At 37.0% G+C, this 14637-nt stretch overlaps 2 protein-coding genes across 6 annotated transcripts; both read right to left on the reverse strand.

Moving 5' to 3' along the window:
• Positions 213-10674, reverse strand: LOC18608868 (putative pentatricopeptide repeat-containing protein At5g13230, mitochondrial). 4 transcript variants are annotated; one of them, XM_007043776.2, is made up of 3 exons: positions 5575-10674; positions 5033-5099; positions 213-999 (listed from the first exon to the last, which is right to left on the reverse strand). In XM_007043776.2, the coding sequence occupies exon 1, from the start codon at positions 8202-8204 to the stop codon at positions 5703-5705; it is 2502 nt and encodes an 833-aa protein (XP_007043838.2). In that variant the 5' UTR covers positions 8205-10674; the 3' UTR covers positions 213-999; positions 5033-5099; positions 5575-5702. The 4 variants fall into 4 exon arrangements, with proteins under 4 accessions (XP_007043838.2, XP_017971316.1, XP_017971315.1 ...); XM_018115827.1 differs by lacking the exon at positions 213-999 and adding an exon at positions 1007-2410; XM_018115826.1 differs by lacking the exon at positions 213-999 and adding an exon at positions 4397-4908.
• LOC18608870 (protein TIFY 9) lies at positions 11106-13387 on the reverse strand. Of its 2 annotated transcripts, XM_018115829.1 has the most exons (7): positions 13124-13384; positions 12856-13042; positions 12656-12743; positions 12440-12557; positions 12255-12312; positions 11921-11966; positions 11108-11565 (listed from the first exon to the last, which is right to left on the reverse strand). In XM_018115829.1, exons 1-6 carry the CDS (start codon positions 13224-13226, stop codon positions 11927-11929), a joined length of 594 nt encoding a protein of 197 aa, XP_017971318.1. In that variant the 5' UTR covers positions 13227-13384; the 3' UTR covers positions 11108-11565; positions 11921-11926. The 2 variants fall into 2 exon arrangements, with proteins under 2 accessions (XP_017971319.1, XP_017971318.1); XM_018115830.1 differs by lacking the exon at positions 11921-11966 and having other exon boundaries at positions 11106-11565; positions 13124-13387.

Below are 14637 nucleotides of genomic sequence, written 5' to 3' on the forward strand. Positions count from 1 at the left end.
ATAAATATATACAAACAAACAAAAAATTTTGTTAAATTCAGTTTTTGAAAACCAAATCGAATTAACCAAACTAGTTCGGTTTCGGTTATTTTTAAATATGAGTTTTGTTAATTCAATTATTAGATATTCAAAATCAAAATAACCATTTGCACATCCCTAAGCACTAGATATCAAACCCCACGCACTAAGCTAAATTTATAAGTCAAGAAACGGATTACAACTGCCACCACTATGGGTAACAGAGACCCAGGAAAGAGAGAGAACTTAATAATACTAACCACAAAAATTATAGGTCCCATTGCTACTGAACTGTCGTTACATTGTATAAGCATGGTACCAGTACCACCTAAAACTGCGATGTACATCCTATACGACAACATCCAAAACCATAGTACAAAACAGTTTTCCTCTAACAAGAAACAAACAGAAATGGCCTTCACTGGAGTTGCCTTCTTATTTGTAGATGTTTCCTTTGCTTGCCAGGACCACCAACGGCCTCGCCCATGAATTGTCATGCACCAGTTTTTCTAGGTCTTCATGGCACTCAATGAGCCCTCCCAAATCTATCAATGTACTCCACTGTAATATCAACTGCAGATTTGAACAATGTATCCCTTCATATGGGGCCATTGCAAAACTGGCAGCGAATAACCATGAAATCCAAAATGTCTGTCCTCCATGAAAATGTAAAAGAGTAGGTACTAGGTGTCGCCATCTATCTAGGTGGGGACTGGGTTCTGTTTTCTTAGTCCTCACTCATCTCTGTTTAAGTGGTGTGTGTGAAGATGATTTCAGACGCCAATCCGTTCCTTGGCCATGTAAACCACATAGTTATTTTATGGATTTCACATCACCAAAAATAGAGAAAGCAGCAAGCTTGTACAGTTGAGATTTAAACCATCTTCATAGCCTCCCAAGCTCCTTTCTCTTCAATCATTCGGCCATCACTTGCAAATATGAAATATAACACAACATTGCAGTTGCACAAGTACCACCAATCTGGAAAATTAAAACATACAACTAGATCAGTAAATTATTTATTAGTGCTTCAGGAATGTGGGACAAACAATCCACTTGTCCCTGAACTGGAGCTAGTGAAAATATCACCAATAATGTTTTGTATTTCACTACAATGATTACGTTCATTAGAGTTAGGCCAAAGCTTTAATCATATACAAATTTATAGGTTGTATTCCAAAGAAAGTGTTGTGCATACAGTTGATGAAAACTTTTCCAGGGTGATGTAATTGATGAGTTAAAGCAAGACTAAGCTCATTGTTTTTATGAACTAATTAACACAATCCTTAAGAAGAAAATAAAAGAATAAAAAACCCATTTGCCATAAGTAACTCTTACAATTTGGTTTGGTCTTGCTCATTTTGAAAGCAAGCAAAAGTCATTTTCATATATTGTCTAACAAGGATAGGTTCCTACTACTAAAGTCCAGCATGTTACCAAGAAACATGCCAAAGCAACAAATGTTCAACCCAAACAATAAAGAAACAAAAATTAAATTCAAGCTTTTAATACATTTCAGCATTCAATCCAAAGGTAGTTCAGCACTCAAAAAGTACTCAGTGAAATGAAATTTAAATAATGTCAAATAGTACTCAAAGAAAGCCTGCAATGGCTGAACATATAATCAAGGTGACAGTGACAGTGATAAAGCAAGAAAAGGAAACTAGTAGTTGGTTTGTCAATTCTTTTTTGAGCATTATCTCATCAATAACCACATTCTCTGTTATGTAAGATGAACCATTGTTTTCTTAAAGAAACTTTATGAACCACGGAACATTAGTTACTAGACTTTGTGGTAGTTCTAAACTATGCTTGCACATAGGATGTACAAGAAATTATGAATCATTCATATACCAATATGATTGTTCTAGAAACGAATACCCAAATAAATAATTTTAAGAGTTAATAGCACAAACAAAATTTACACATATACAAGTGCACTTGTATATGAACATGCATCGCACACATAATGAACTATATATGATACCTATCAGGGAGAATAGGTTATGTTCAGGGAAATAAAATGACATGCTGCATTGTGATCAGGAAACTGTTTCAATATTCAGTGAATTTGTAGGACTAGGTAGAATAACTTCAGAAAAAAGTTTATTTGCAGCAACAACTTATCAGATATAATTCAAGCACAATAATAAGTTTTTAAGAAAGAGTACTTATCAGGGCATATTTGTGAGAGATAATGAAGGATGTTAAATTAGATTTCTTGATTGATGTTGCTGACTTTTGTGTACAAAACTTGTTCACAACTTCAATGCTTGATTTCATTGTATAGGATCCTTCATATTTACTGTAGGCTCTTCTAGTTGTTTCTTTCATTGGGAAGACCTGGCAATGGTCGTTCTGTCTACATGCTTTTCTCATAACAAAATTTTTGCTTGATCAAAAGAAGAATAAAATCATTAGGATCTATGTGGACGATGAAAAAAGGTGAGTGGGGATTTGGGGGTTATGCAAAATTTATTTCAGTCACAATAGCCATAAGATAGTGGAGGTAATATCATTACTACTGGAAGTAACTGGTGGCTGTTTCAATAGGAATAGCATGCCTTAATTTCAGACTGCTCTTATGCTAGTTACATAAGCAGGAAATTAAGAGAAGCCTGGCCATAAAGAGCAATTAAAGCTAATCCTAACAATTATGACTTTTGCTAATCCACTACCAGTATACTACCTAAAACATTATATGCATATTGAGAAGGGGTCTTAAAAGTCAACAAGTAAATAATTTCAGGGTCCTGATCTTAATGAAAAATGATACAGGACTGACAAAGTAACAGAATTTCAAGAACTGTGCATTTAAAAAAAATTGATAATATACTCAAAATCGTGTTTGACTCTATTCATAAGATGTGGAAGGTAAATGTATGCATGCTGTTGTCATAATTAAAGACCTCCCATGATAGTTTAGGGAGAAGTAAATTAAATCTTGCCTCCTCTTTGGAGGAGAGATGAGGTTATGAATAAGGTTATTCCTTGGTCAAAACAATTTACTATGGATACATTTAATACCTTCACTATAATATCTGTATTGTGTGTGCATGCATCTATGTGTCTTGACCAAAAATATAACAGTTTAAGGCATTCAACCAAATGTGAAATTAAATAAACATAAAGCATGAAGTATATCAAGACGGGGCATCAGCAAGGCCACCTAGAATGCAAATAACAATATGGCCCAATAAATCACCTTAGTCAAAACATGATTCAGTTATTGGATAAAATAAAAATCCCACTGCTTGTAAGGGTTTGAGATCTTGATAGTGCAAATGACAATGCATTTGGTCATGTTTTTCAGCAATCGCAATGATGAGAACTAAAGATACATGCACAAGTTCAAAAGATTGGCGTTAGTAGGGCATCACCCAATAGAAGGCAAAATTGTCCTTGCTTACCACCCTAGTCATAATAGGCGGCGATCTTAAGCTAGAAGTCTACGAAGATTGACAAAATAAGTTGTCTTGGGCAAAAGAACTATATTAAAGAAAGAAGACACATAAAAAATGAAGGAAGCATCCAAGCATGAAGAAATTAGTGGAAGAGACACTGTTAGAATACGAGTAAAGGCAAGATCCAAAAGATCTGCAAATAAAAATTGCAAACAAGGGAATAAGAGACCACAATGGTCTTGTTGAAACTCCTTTCTACATTGAACTAAGATAAAAAGGAACCTACGGAATCAAAAAAACATAAAATGAAGAAAAGGGAGAGGGGGCAAAGATAAAGGATATAGTTAAATACCAACATAATTGAAAATTGAAGAAAAAGAAGAAAATTAATTATAAGGAAAAAGGTTATCTTACAAGGAAAAGCAAGTCTTTCTTTTTCTTTAACTTGAAGTTGTTTGGCCTGACTAGAGCTACATAAAATGTACTGGCAAAATAGAACGTTTTGAAAAGTGCTACCATATTGAAATTACTTAAAATACTTAATAATATATTTTTATCTCAAAATTTCTTTGAATTTGCTTATCTGTTTCTCATTGCAACTCTTTTAAGAAACTCCAGGTTTGGAGCTTCAACTTATAGTCTCCAGGAACTCATTTTAAGCTTAAACATATAAAAAAGTTAAAAAGTTGTTTTGTCCAAACTCCCGTTTAACCTAGCTTGAGCTTTCTAAATAGAAACGCGGCACCAAAGATGGGCCGAACAGGCACTTAGTTGGCTTGCAAATAAAACAAAAAACCAACACCCTCCCTAGTGCAGACAGAACTGATAAAGGTGGAATTTTACCTCAGTCTGTAGTATAAAAACATTGAAGGTTTAATACAAAGCCCCTTTACCTCACCTAGGAGTAACCCGTGTTGACACAAATGACAAGATGAGAATATGTCTACTGGAAACTTTAAATGAAGAGAAATCTTTAAAGACCACAATAAAGGAGTGCATATAACATTGTAAACAGACTAGCAGGAAACTCTGCTTAACTTTCCCAAATCTTCCTTTTGTAGCAATAATCTCACAGATTAGATTTGACATTAAAGCCAAATCAACATTTACACAAACAGATCAATATAGAAAGACATTTTTTAGTATTAATTTGGTGATATATAGTAATGAATACGGAGCAAAAAGTTTAAGACTCGCAAAATATGATGCTTCTCTGGATATATCAGACAATAGAAAATCAACGGTGGCAGATCGACTCCTGTGACACGCACTGATGTCAGCAGTAGAAAATCATGTCCTCTCAAGAGAGCTTCTTGGTCGGTCAGAGTAACGATTGAATGAATTTGAAAGCAATTATCAATGTCCACAACTTCTTCATTGGGATTGCATACAGCCAACAGGAAATCTTTGGTGAAGAGACCTGATGCTACTGATAAGTCATGCATCCATGCAAGAAGAAATGCAGCTAGTTTGCTCTCCTAGGAGTCTAAAGGCCACCATTCACAAATGCAGGAGTTTTTTATGCACACAAAACCTCTACAAGAAACAGACTGAGCAAGGAAAATTTTAAGAAACTAACAAAAATGACATCATATAAGGTAAAGCCATACCTTCAAACCTTTTGCAATTCATTTTATTGGCTGGAGTAATGGTCAATTGGTCACAGCAAATGCTAAACTGCAAGAACATTTAGAGTAAATACCGATATTAGGACTTATAATATTAGGGTGATAGAATCAAAATGATAATCTGTCCTCTAAAAGATCTCAATCATCTGATGCATTTAATTGAAAGCACAAACTGGAGCAGAAAATTAGTGAAGCAAAAATTATCAGTAAGCACCTTTTTTTAACACCTTTTTCATTTGTTAGGGGGTGGGTAGGACTAGGGTAAAAGGAAACATAAATTTTGATCATCCAAAAAATCTCCATTTCAGGAAGCCATCTCTTGGGAATATTTGGAGCCATGATTTGAAGAAACTTAAATGTAATGTTCAATGTAAAGGAATAAGTTTTGATGTATGTAACTCAACTGCACCACATTGGAGTTAAAAGTATATTTCTCTTCCCTTATTTTCCCCCAAATTGACATATGTTGTCACTTGCCAAGGAAAATAGCAATTAAATTTAGGGCACAGAACTGTTATACTTACATAATTGTTTGTTGAGTTGGGCTAACATAAAGACAGCAACCTCAGAAAGCCTCGATTAATATGAATTTCTTAGAGAAGATTAAAACTCCAGCCCTCCAAGATTGATTGATCTCATAGAGACACATCAATTACCAGTAATCACCACAAGAGCAAATTCCATTCTGAAAGTGATGAAATCGATTCATATCTCTGATAATAATATCGCGCTGCACAATCTTTGATATTAGTTTCATTGCAGCATGGCAATCCACACATATTCGGAGGTTCTTAATTATACGGATTTGGCTTCCAGATGGTGTTCTAAACATTGCAAAAGCCAGAGCTAACCTTTCACTGTGTACCCACAAGAGATGTTCCTTTTCTTTATCCTCTACATCAAGCAAAACGGCGTGACAATTAGGAACAAAGCCTGCCCTCCTTGTTCGCATGTTCAACCATTCCAAGATCCCATTTATCACCTTCATGTCAGGATGAGAAGTGTCACCCACACTGAAATAATGTACTCTTCCATGGTTCTCAACCCAACTCAAACCAGGTTCCTTCTTCATTCCTTTCTTTTTCATGCTTTGCCTAATGGCACTGACATTCTCCCATCTCCTTGCAATAGCATACATGTTCGACAATAGCACATGGGTTGCTTCATCTCGGGGTTCCCTCTCAAGAATGCGTTGTGCAGACAATCTCCCAAGCTCAACATTATTATGAATGATACAAGCTCCAAGCAACGCACGCCACACCATAACACTAGGCTCAAATGGGATTTCCTCAATCAACTTGGCAGCCTTGTAAAGATGACCTGACCTCCCCAAAAGCCAGACCATACAAGAATAATGCTCAATGCATGGCTCAATGCCATAATCTTGAACCATAGATGTAAAATAATCTTGTCCTTGATAAAATAGTCCTGAGTTGCTACATGCTGATAGCACACCAACAAAAGTTAAAGTGTTTGGTTTATACCCTCTGTCTTGCATCATCTGAAATATTTTTAAAGCCTCTATACCTAGCCCATGCATAGAATACCCTGAGATCATAGCATTCCATGAAACTTCATCTCGTTCATTCATTATGTCAAACACTAGACGGGCATCTCTGATTCTTCCACACTTGGAATACATATCAATCAAAGCATTATCAACTACAGTGTTCTTGGCATAATTTGTTTTGATAGCTAACGAGTGAATTTGAGTTCCTAGCTCCAATGCTGCCAGACTGGCAGAAGCACAAAGGACGCTGGAGTATGTTACTTCAGTTGCAAGTACTCGGTTTTCAAGCATTTCCAAGAACAAACCCAATGCCTTCACAGCATCCCCACAGCGAACGTAGCCAACAATCATGATGTTCCAAGAGACATCATTCCTATTTATTGATTTCTCAAACAGTTGCATTGAATCCTCAATCCTTCCACACTTAGCATAAACATCCATAACAGCATTTGATACAAACACATCTAAGTCAAGACCAACCTTGTGCACAAGACCATGCATTTGCTTCCCTAACTCAATATCCCCCATAGTTGCACAAGCTTGAAGTGCACTAGCAAATGTGAATTGATTAGGCACCACAAAAGCTCGCCTCATTCGACAAAACAGACTAACAGCCACTTCACTCTGGTTACTCTGTGCAAACCGTGAAATCATGAAACTCCAAGGAATAACATCTTTTTTAGGTATCTCCTCAAAAACTCGTTGAGCATTGCCAATGTTCCCGGACTTGGTATACAATTCAAGCAATGCAACTCCTACGTAGATATCATGCTCATAACGAGCTTTTAAAACGCACCCATGAACACCTTTAGCGACATCAAATGCTTCAAGTCCAATACAAGCCTTAAAAACACCAGCAAAAGTAAAATTGTTTGGCTTGAAACCGATCAACCTCATATGAGAAAAAACCTCCAATGCCTCTTCAAAAAAATCATTCTCCGCATAACATGCCACCATTCCAGTCCAAGTAACCATATCTTTGCATCTAACCCCATCAAAAACTTCTCTTGCGAAATCAACACACCCACAAACAGAATATGTGTCAATTAAAGCAGTTCCAACGAAGGCATTCGATTCATGGCCAAGCTTATAAATGCAAGCATGAAAGTTCCAACCTAACTCTGCCCATTCCATGCTGACAAGCACCTTCAATATCGAAGTAAAAACAAATGGGTTAAGCTCATGACCTTCCCTATGTAACCTAGTAAACAACCCGACAGCTTCAACAAATTGCAAACTCTGCGTGTACCCTTGAATCAAAGTCACAAAAGAAATCGTGTTTCTCTCCGGCATTTCATCGAACAGTATTTCCGCCTCAGACAATAATTGAGCTTTAACATACATATTCAAAAGAATGTTGGTGGCAAACAAGTCTAAGCAGTTACCTCTCTTCAGGATCTCAGAGTGAAGACCCATTGCTGAAATGGGGTCATCGTTTTGGATACAAGGTAGAAGCAAAGCTCCGTAGGCGTGAGAATTGAAGCACGAGCATGGTTCGTTTATAAAAGTTGGACTTTGCTGGGTTTGCTTGGCTGCTTGGGCTGAGAATCCGCAAAGTGAAGAACATAGCAAAGGGTTGATTTGTCGGCGTATAGCATAAATATTAGATGGTTGCAATGCTCTACAAGTAAACAATCTGATCATGCGGCAACAGTTTGAACGTAATGAGGAAAAAGCAGAAAGAAACAAGGAAGCGAATGTGTAAGTAAGGTGATGAAAAGTATATGATTTTCTTCAGGAAAAGAAGTGAGTTTCTGAATCAAATATATGTCATACGTGCATCCTTCTTCTGATTGGAACCGCTGCGCTTCAACAGAAGTTGAAAGATTCAAACACACTACTCTGTTGAAACGATGCGTTTAGATTCTTAAAAGCCAAAACGGCGTCGCGCATATTTGGTCACCTACTGGCAATTAGGGTTTCCGAGGCTCTTCTGCACTATATATAGAGCGCTTTTGTGCCACCGACTCTATTGGAATGGCTTGGTTCTCTTCTCGTTTCTGGTTTTTGGTTTTTAATTATTTTTGGTTCTGTGTTTTGTTTATTTGTGGTTGGATTAACGGAAGCGAAGAAGAAGATATCTGAGCAAATGATGAAGGATATTAGTATGTTATACTGATACAAATCCCTGATGCTTCAAACTCGAGCTTTTTAAAACTGATGCTCAGCTATCTCTTCGCCACTCCCAATAGTCCTCTCTTTCTATATAAAAGAAATAAGTTAGGATTTGGTTGACGTGATTCCCAACTTGCCATACATTTTATGTGGTAGGGAATCAATTTGGTTTTTAGCTTTGAGCATGTGTTGTGCTTTCTACTCATCAACAGAGGGGGTCGGCTCAGCTGTTACTTTGACTGGGGGCTGAGCACACCTTGTGGCGGAGCTTTCAAGTTGCCTAAGCCCTGGGACTGAAAACAGCCTCCCATGAGCTTTTAGCTTGGATCTTTTCTGTTTTCTCAGTCGGTGAGTTTGGTCTTAACCATTAGACTTGACCCACTAGCCCTCAGATCAGATCATTTTAAGAGAATTAACTTGTGAATAAAAGGTGCCCCGAATGAATCTATATTGGAATTTAATTATATATAGATGTTAATGGAAATGAAAAAATATCAAGATCCAAAAAAATAAAGTGTGAACTATGTTCAAATTTTTAAGGTACGGAATCATTTCCTGTCTTCTCCCATGCATTGTTACTCGCCCTTTCCAAGCTAAAAAATTTTGAGATTTTTAGCTGAAAACTCAGAAAGAGAAAGGTGAACTCTTTGGTGGGTTAAGAGGGAATACTTGTTATTTTTGTGAGAAAAGAAGTGAAAAATGAATGTTGGTGTTTAGCTAAGACGGTGATGTTTCGCCTTTGGTTTCCAATTGCAAACAGCAAGCTTTGCAATTGGAAGAAGAGGATAGGATAGTGTAGGCAACTCTCCTTTGAATCTGATTCAATACTGCCAGACTTAAGGATTCATCAACCTATTGTTTCCCATGCTTTGCTCTCCCTGATTCTTGCTTCTTTTGGAATCAGAACTCCCATCACTTCTTTAGTAATAACTGAAAAGAAAATCTTGCTCCAATTTAAAAGGAACATAAACTCAGTTATCTTTACAATAGCTTGACCTCATGTCCCAAGTGGTAACCCTTGTGTAGATTTCAATGGTGTGTTCTGAAATTCAAAGGGACAAAGAAGTATACTCTTTATAATGATCAAGGATTCGAAAACAAGAAAAATAAAACCCAACACAAATGAGTTCGGATTTTTGAGTTTAAGTTGGATAAAGACGATGAAGAAATGAATGGATCGTGTGGTTTGGTTGCAAAAGAGTGTTTTGGTGCTTTAGAGTCATAGATAGTTTAGTAATTTTTTAATATTCATTAACATCATTCTAATGAATCTAAACTGTATTAGGATAACACTTTAAGGATTGAGATTATTTTATTCAAAAATAAATGAATAAATCATAAAAAAAAAAAATCCCACTCACAGTACTTTGGGCCTGAGCCCATCACTCAGGGTCCAGCCTGGCTGCGCGTCCTTTAACTTGGAGTTACGGGTTCAATTCAAGGGACACATTCTGAAAGTGTAAGAAATTGGTCAAACAATCTTTTATGAAACTGTTGAATGATTTAAATTAAATCAACGTGAAAGGAGATGCCAATGCTTTGATTATCATTGAGTAGGACAATAATAATGAGGCAGAATTCATGTGATTTTAGAAAAAGATTGTCCAGGCTACGTAACGTTAATGTTTTCGGTCAGTCGGCCTACCAAAAGCGAGTTAGACTGGAACCCAAAAATCCATATCCGAGTCAGATACGCATTCGTACTCTTTTTCTCTTTACAGAAAACAAAAGAAAAGAAAAATTGTCCACAAGAGGCATGCCAACCCACTCCATCATTGCGTCTTGTACCATTGCTTTGTTTGGCACTTTTTTATTATTATTAAAGCCACGAGAAAAATAAGATGATTAGGAAGGAAGAGCCAAACTTTGTTTGAATTTTCCAAATTGGAGGGTATGCTATGCTACTTGGCAAAAGAGTAACTAAATAACTTGTAAAACTCTTTTTGATCTTTTGGTTGATTAGACTAGCAACAATTCTGGACTTTCGTGAAAAAATATGAAGCAATTTCTGTCATTTGATAAAATTAATTATCTAGGACAGGACATAAGATGGGAGAATGTAAAAGTGACGTGCAATCAGGTACAAATGCACCCTTATTTGATACTATTGTACTATTGATAGACGGCATTCAAAATTTCACTGAAATCCTTACACTTATCGGACGGATACCTTAATTCCCGTCCTTCATGCTCATAATCTAACATGTACATGGGCGGCACGCGTTCCCTTCCAAAGAGCGGAATCAGTCCATCCGGCGAATAAAAGAAAACAGGGCATTAAGACAAAAAAGATTACGTGACAGTTACTCCAAAGACATTTTCCATCAGAATTAAAGCACATTTTCAATACGCGTGATACTTTCGGTGCACCAGCCGAGTCTATATTTATGTGAGTGGGACCAAGCATCCCAGAAACAAAAACAAATACCATGAAAACCAAAAACACGTGCTAATATTAGACAACTAATGAAGAAGGTATCTTTTTCCAAGGAAAGCTCAGTATACAGCATGTGACTTCAATTCAAAGTTCCAACCCACGTAAATTAAAAGAATGGCCTCAAATCCCACGTAGAGATAAGCATTAGGAAAGTGAGGAGGAAGCAGGCACTGATTAAATGCCAAACACCCCCTCACCAAAAACGTCTGCCTCTCTCAACTTCAAACACCGTCCCTACTCTTAGCCATTCCATTTGTATTTTATCCCTCAAAAACACGATGCAAAAGGCTATCATAATTAGCTTAAACCTCTACCAACTATCTTCCTGTCGGGCCCTTTCTTTATAACCTCCGGCTTAGAATAACTGGGTCTTCCTCTTGTCCGACCGAAAACGCGTTTTTTTAGGTGTAGCGGCGTAGCGACTAGCAACCATAAGGGGATGCACAAGTCAACCTGCAAAGAATTCAAAAACCACGTGTTACCATTTGACAGAGAAGGAATAAGTTATGCCACAAATAATTTCTTGCAAAAAGGATATAAATTAATTAATTAATTAAATTTTTCATTTGCGATTTGGATCCATAAATTAAATGTCGGCAAATCAAAAAATTAAAAGGCAAATTTTGGTTAAAAAACCGTCACGGTCCATGTGCCTCCCCCAGTCAACACCGTGTGTGTTTTTCTTTTTTTGGTGCCTTTCGCTGAATTAGTTTTGTTTCTATCCTATGCGGTTAAACAAAAACGTAATATGATCATTTGCCTACTCTTTGCACTTTTCATGTGGTTAAACGGAAGCAAGCAAAATTACCTTTGATTAGGCTTTTACTTGATCCAGGTTGAGATCCATCACATTCCTGGGTTTCAAAGGAGGGAGATTTTTATGAATATAAGAATTTCCCATCTCAAAATATCATACGTTAATTTGATTGACGCAATGATCTATTTGCGAATTACAACTTATTGGCTGAACTTTAACTTTTGCCGCGGAGCAAAGTACCAGGAAGAGTGGACGGCCTTGCAGTATTTCTGAATTTTTGATTAAAAAAAAAAGCCTTTTTTGTTGCTAAGCCAGAAGTTGGAATTTGAGATCCGGGAATATTCTTTTCTACGCTACAACTAGTAACAAAAGAGACTAAAATTACCTCTCTCTGCGCTTGTCCAGAAATCTCTGCAAAGACTTTTTCCGAGCAATCGGCAAATCTGCGTGAGGATCCAACACAATTGCTTACTTTTCCAAAAAATTTTAACTTCTTTTCATCTGAAATCAGAATGTTCACGTACAAATAAATAAAAAGGAAGAAAAACAGAAACAATACCAGACACTAACCTCCATTAAGAGTTTCCAGCAGCTGTCGTTGATCGCTTGAAGGAGTTGCAACTTCTGACTTTGTTAATTCAGCATTTTTGGAGCTTCCTTCAACCGCAAGTTTCAAGATGCTCTCCGCCTATTCGAAATTTAAATTCATAAGATTTTCTCTTCGTTTGGATAATTACACTTGCGGTTTTTAAAGATTCTAATCAGACAGATAATGTTTAAACGAACCTTGTCTCGAGGTACATTGAATATGGAAACCGTTCCCTTGTAGAAAATCGTCAAGGGAGCTGTTTCAGGACCCTTCTCAGAAGTAGCCCTGAATAAAAGAATATTCACAACTATCATGCCACCAATTCAACTCAATTTTGACGTAAAAGACAAAAAATCAAGGAAAATTGGATTAGATTAGCCATGAAAGGATTGAGTACCTGGCTACAGGACTAAGAACAGGTAAAGTAGGAAGGAGACTCTGAGCTTCCTTAGGGCTCGAAGGCACCGAAAAAGACTTGTTCGAATCAATGGGATTCACATTTTCCTGACCCTGGTTCGTCAAACCAGAGGCAATCACAGATTTGATAAGCTCGGGATTCATCTTGGAAATGGCACCTTGAAGACCTGTTCAAGTAAACCAGCAAAATTTAGAAAACACAATCATCCAATAAAAAGAAGAAAAAAAAGAAACCATTAAAATAGTACCTCGGAAGCTTCGACGGCGATCGAGGAATCTCTGGAACTGGGATTTGCAGGAGCTCTCTTTCTCCATTCCGAAGAAATCCAGCTCAACGGTAGCTCTGGACATGCTTGAGTAATGAGAAGGAAAAGGGTTTTCTCTGTGTTGATCGGTTTCCGCTGAGAGCACGCAGAGGGAGAATGTTTATGATTTAAAGAAAAAGGATGACGAGAAAGTGGAATATAAATGGAGAGGCGGGGAGCGGCGAGCAATAAATGAAAATTACATTTCACGAGATGCATGAGAAAGTTATAAAAGGGCGACTGATTCTAGAGAAGTGGGGGCCGTTTCATTTTTATTTTTTTGTGGGTTGGGTACTTGCTACATAAAAATGTACATGCCTTCCACGTGGAAGCTGTGCCACCAACAAATGGAGCAGGTCCAACCACATGACCTTTTTGGGTGATGTGGTTTGGCTCAGTCCTTGCGCTGTTTTATTTCTCATGACTGACTTGGACTAATGTGATGGGACTATAGGAGCAAAGATATTTCTTTTGAGTAGGTCGGGTAGGAGGGAGGCCGGACCATTTTGATTTTTTCCTCGTTTGACAAGTTCCCCCCTTTGTAATTTTATTTTAGCAAATGGAAATTCCTATCATTTTTGTAGCCACCGTGGATTGCTATCATCTGGGTTCATCATCTCATCACTACTAATCTTTTTGTTTCATGTCAATCAAATTTATATTGCATCTTGAAGATGTAAAAACCATTCAAGATTTTTAAATATAAATTCTGAAACAACAAGTCCAATTTTATTCTCCAAAAATATTAGTCTTTCGGTAGCTATCCATGAAAAATCCATTCTGTCACCCTTTATCCAAAATACAATGTTTTTCTTATGGTTCTCGTGTCAAGCTCAGTACAGTAGTTAAACCTTTCATTAGTATTACATTTAATCATGTCCGTCACTTCCAATGTTCCATCAAACTTGTTGCTCGACGCATCAGCTACAAGGAACTGAGTCTGTCATGTTGCACGTGAATGATTTCAGTTTAATGCTTAATTTGTTCAGGGCAGAGTCAGAGTGGAGCCATAGATTCATATGCGTTAGATTGTCTGAAAGCACTACCAACAACCTTCCTTGCGTTGATGCTTTCCGCATTGAATATATGCTGGAAATATTTGTTTGCCCCTGCATCCTGGCTACTCCGCCACTATATATTTATTGTCTGTTTGGTCCAGGGACATGATTATTTTATTATTTTATATTCTTATATGTATAGTGTAATTTATATTTGGTTCATCTTTTAGTTATAGAATTGTGGTTCTATTACGATCTCCCTTCGTAGTACTTATTTCACACGAGTCTTAATAATGGACCAAAAGTTTTTTTGAACAAAAATGTCCTTAATCATTTCGTTAGAATCTTATACATAATAAAATTTTTTTGTTTTTCTCTTATTCTCCCTCTCTACCTCGTTGGCCTCACTCCTTTATCTAAACCTCTTCCACTATCATCGTCCTCCTCCACAACCACTGT

Source organism: Theobroma cacao, chromosome 2 (genome assembly GCF_000208745.1).
Source record: "Theobroma cacao cultivar B97-61/B2 chromosome 2, Criollo_cocoa_genome_V2, whole genome shotgun sequence".
In the NCBI taxonomy this organism is placed as follows: domain Eukaryota; kingdom Viridiplantae; phylum Streptophyta; class Magnoliopsida; order Malvales; family Malvaceae; genus Theobroma; species Theobroma cacao.

What these genes read in the sequence shown, in the direction of transcription:
- LOC18608868 (XM_007043776.2), bottom strand. Translation starts at nt 8,204, where the DNA reads ATGATCAGATTGTTTACTTGTAGAGCATTGCAACCATCTAATATTTAT.
- LOC18608870 (XM_018115829.1), bottom strand. Translation starts at nt 13,226, where the DNA reads ATGTCCAGAGCTACCGTTGAGCTGGATTTCTTCGGAATGGAGAAAGAG. An exon ending in GTTCTTAGTCCTGTAGCCAG is followed by an intron (nt 12,744 to 12,855) that starts GTACTCAATCCT and finishes TCTTTTATTCAG; the next exon opens with GGCTACTTCTGAGAAGGGTC. An exon ending in TCAATGTACCTCGAGACAAG is followed by an intron (nt 12,558 to 12,655) that starts GTTCGTTTAAAC and finishes AATTTCGAATAG; the next exon opens with GCGGAGAGCATCTTGAAACT.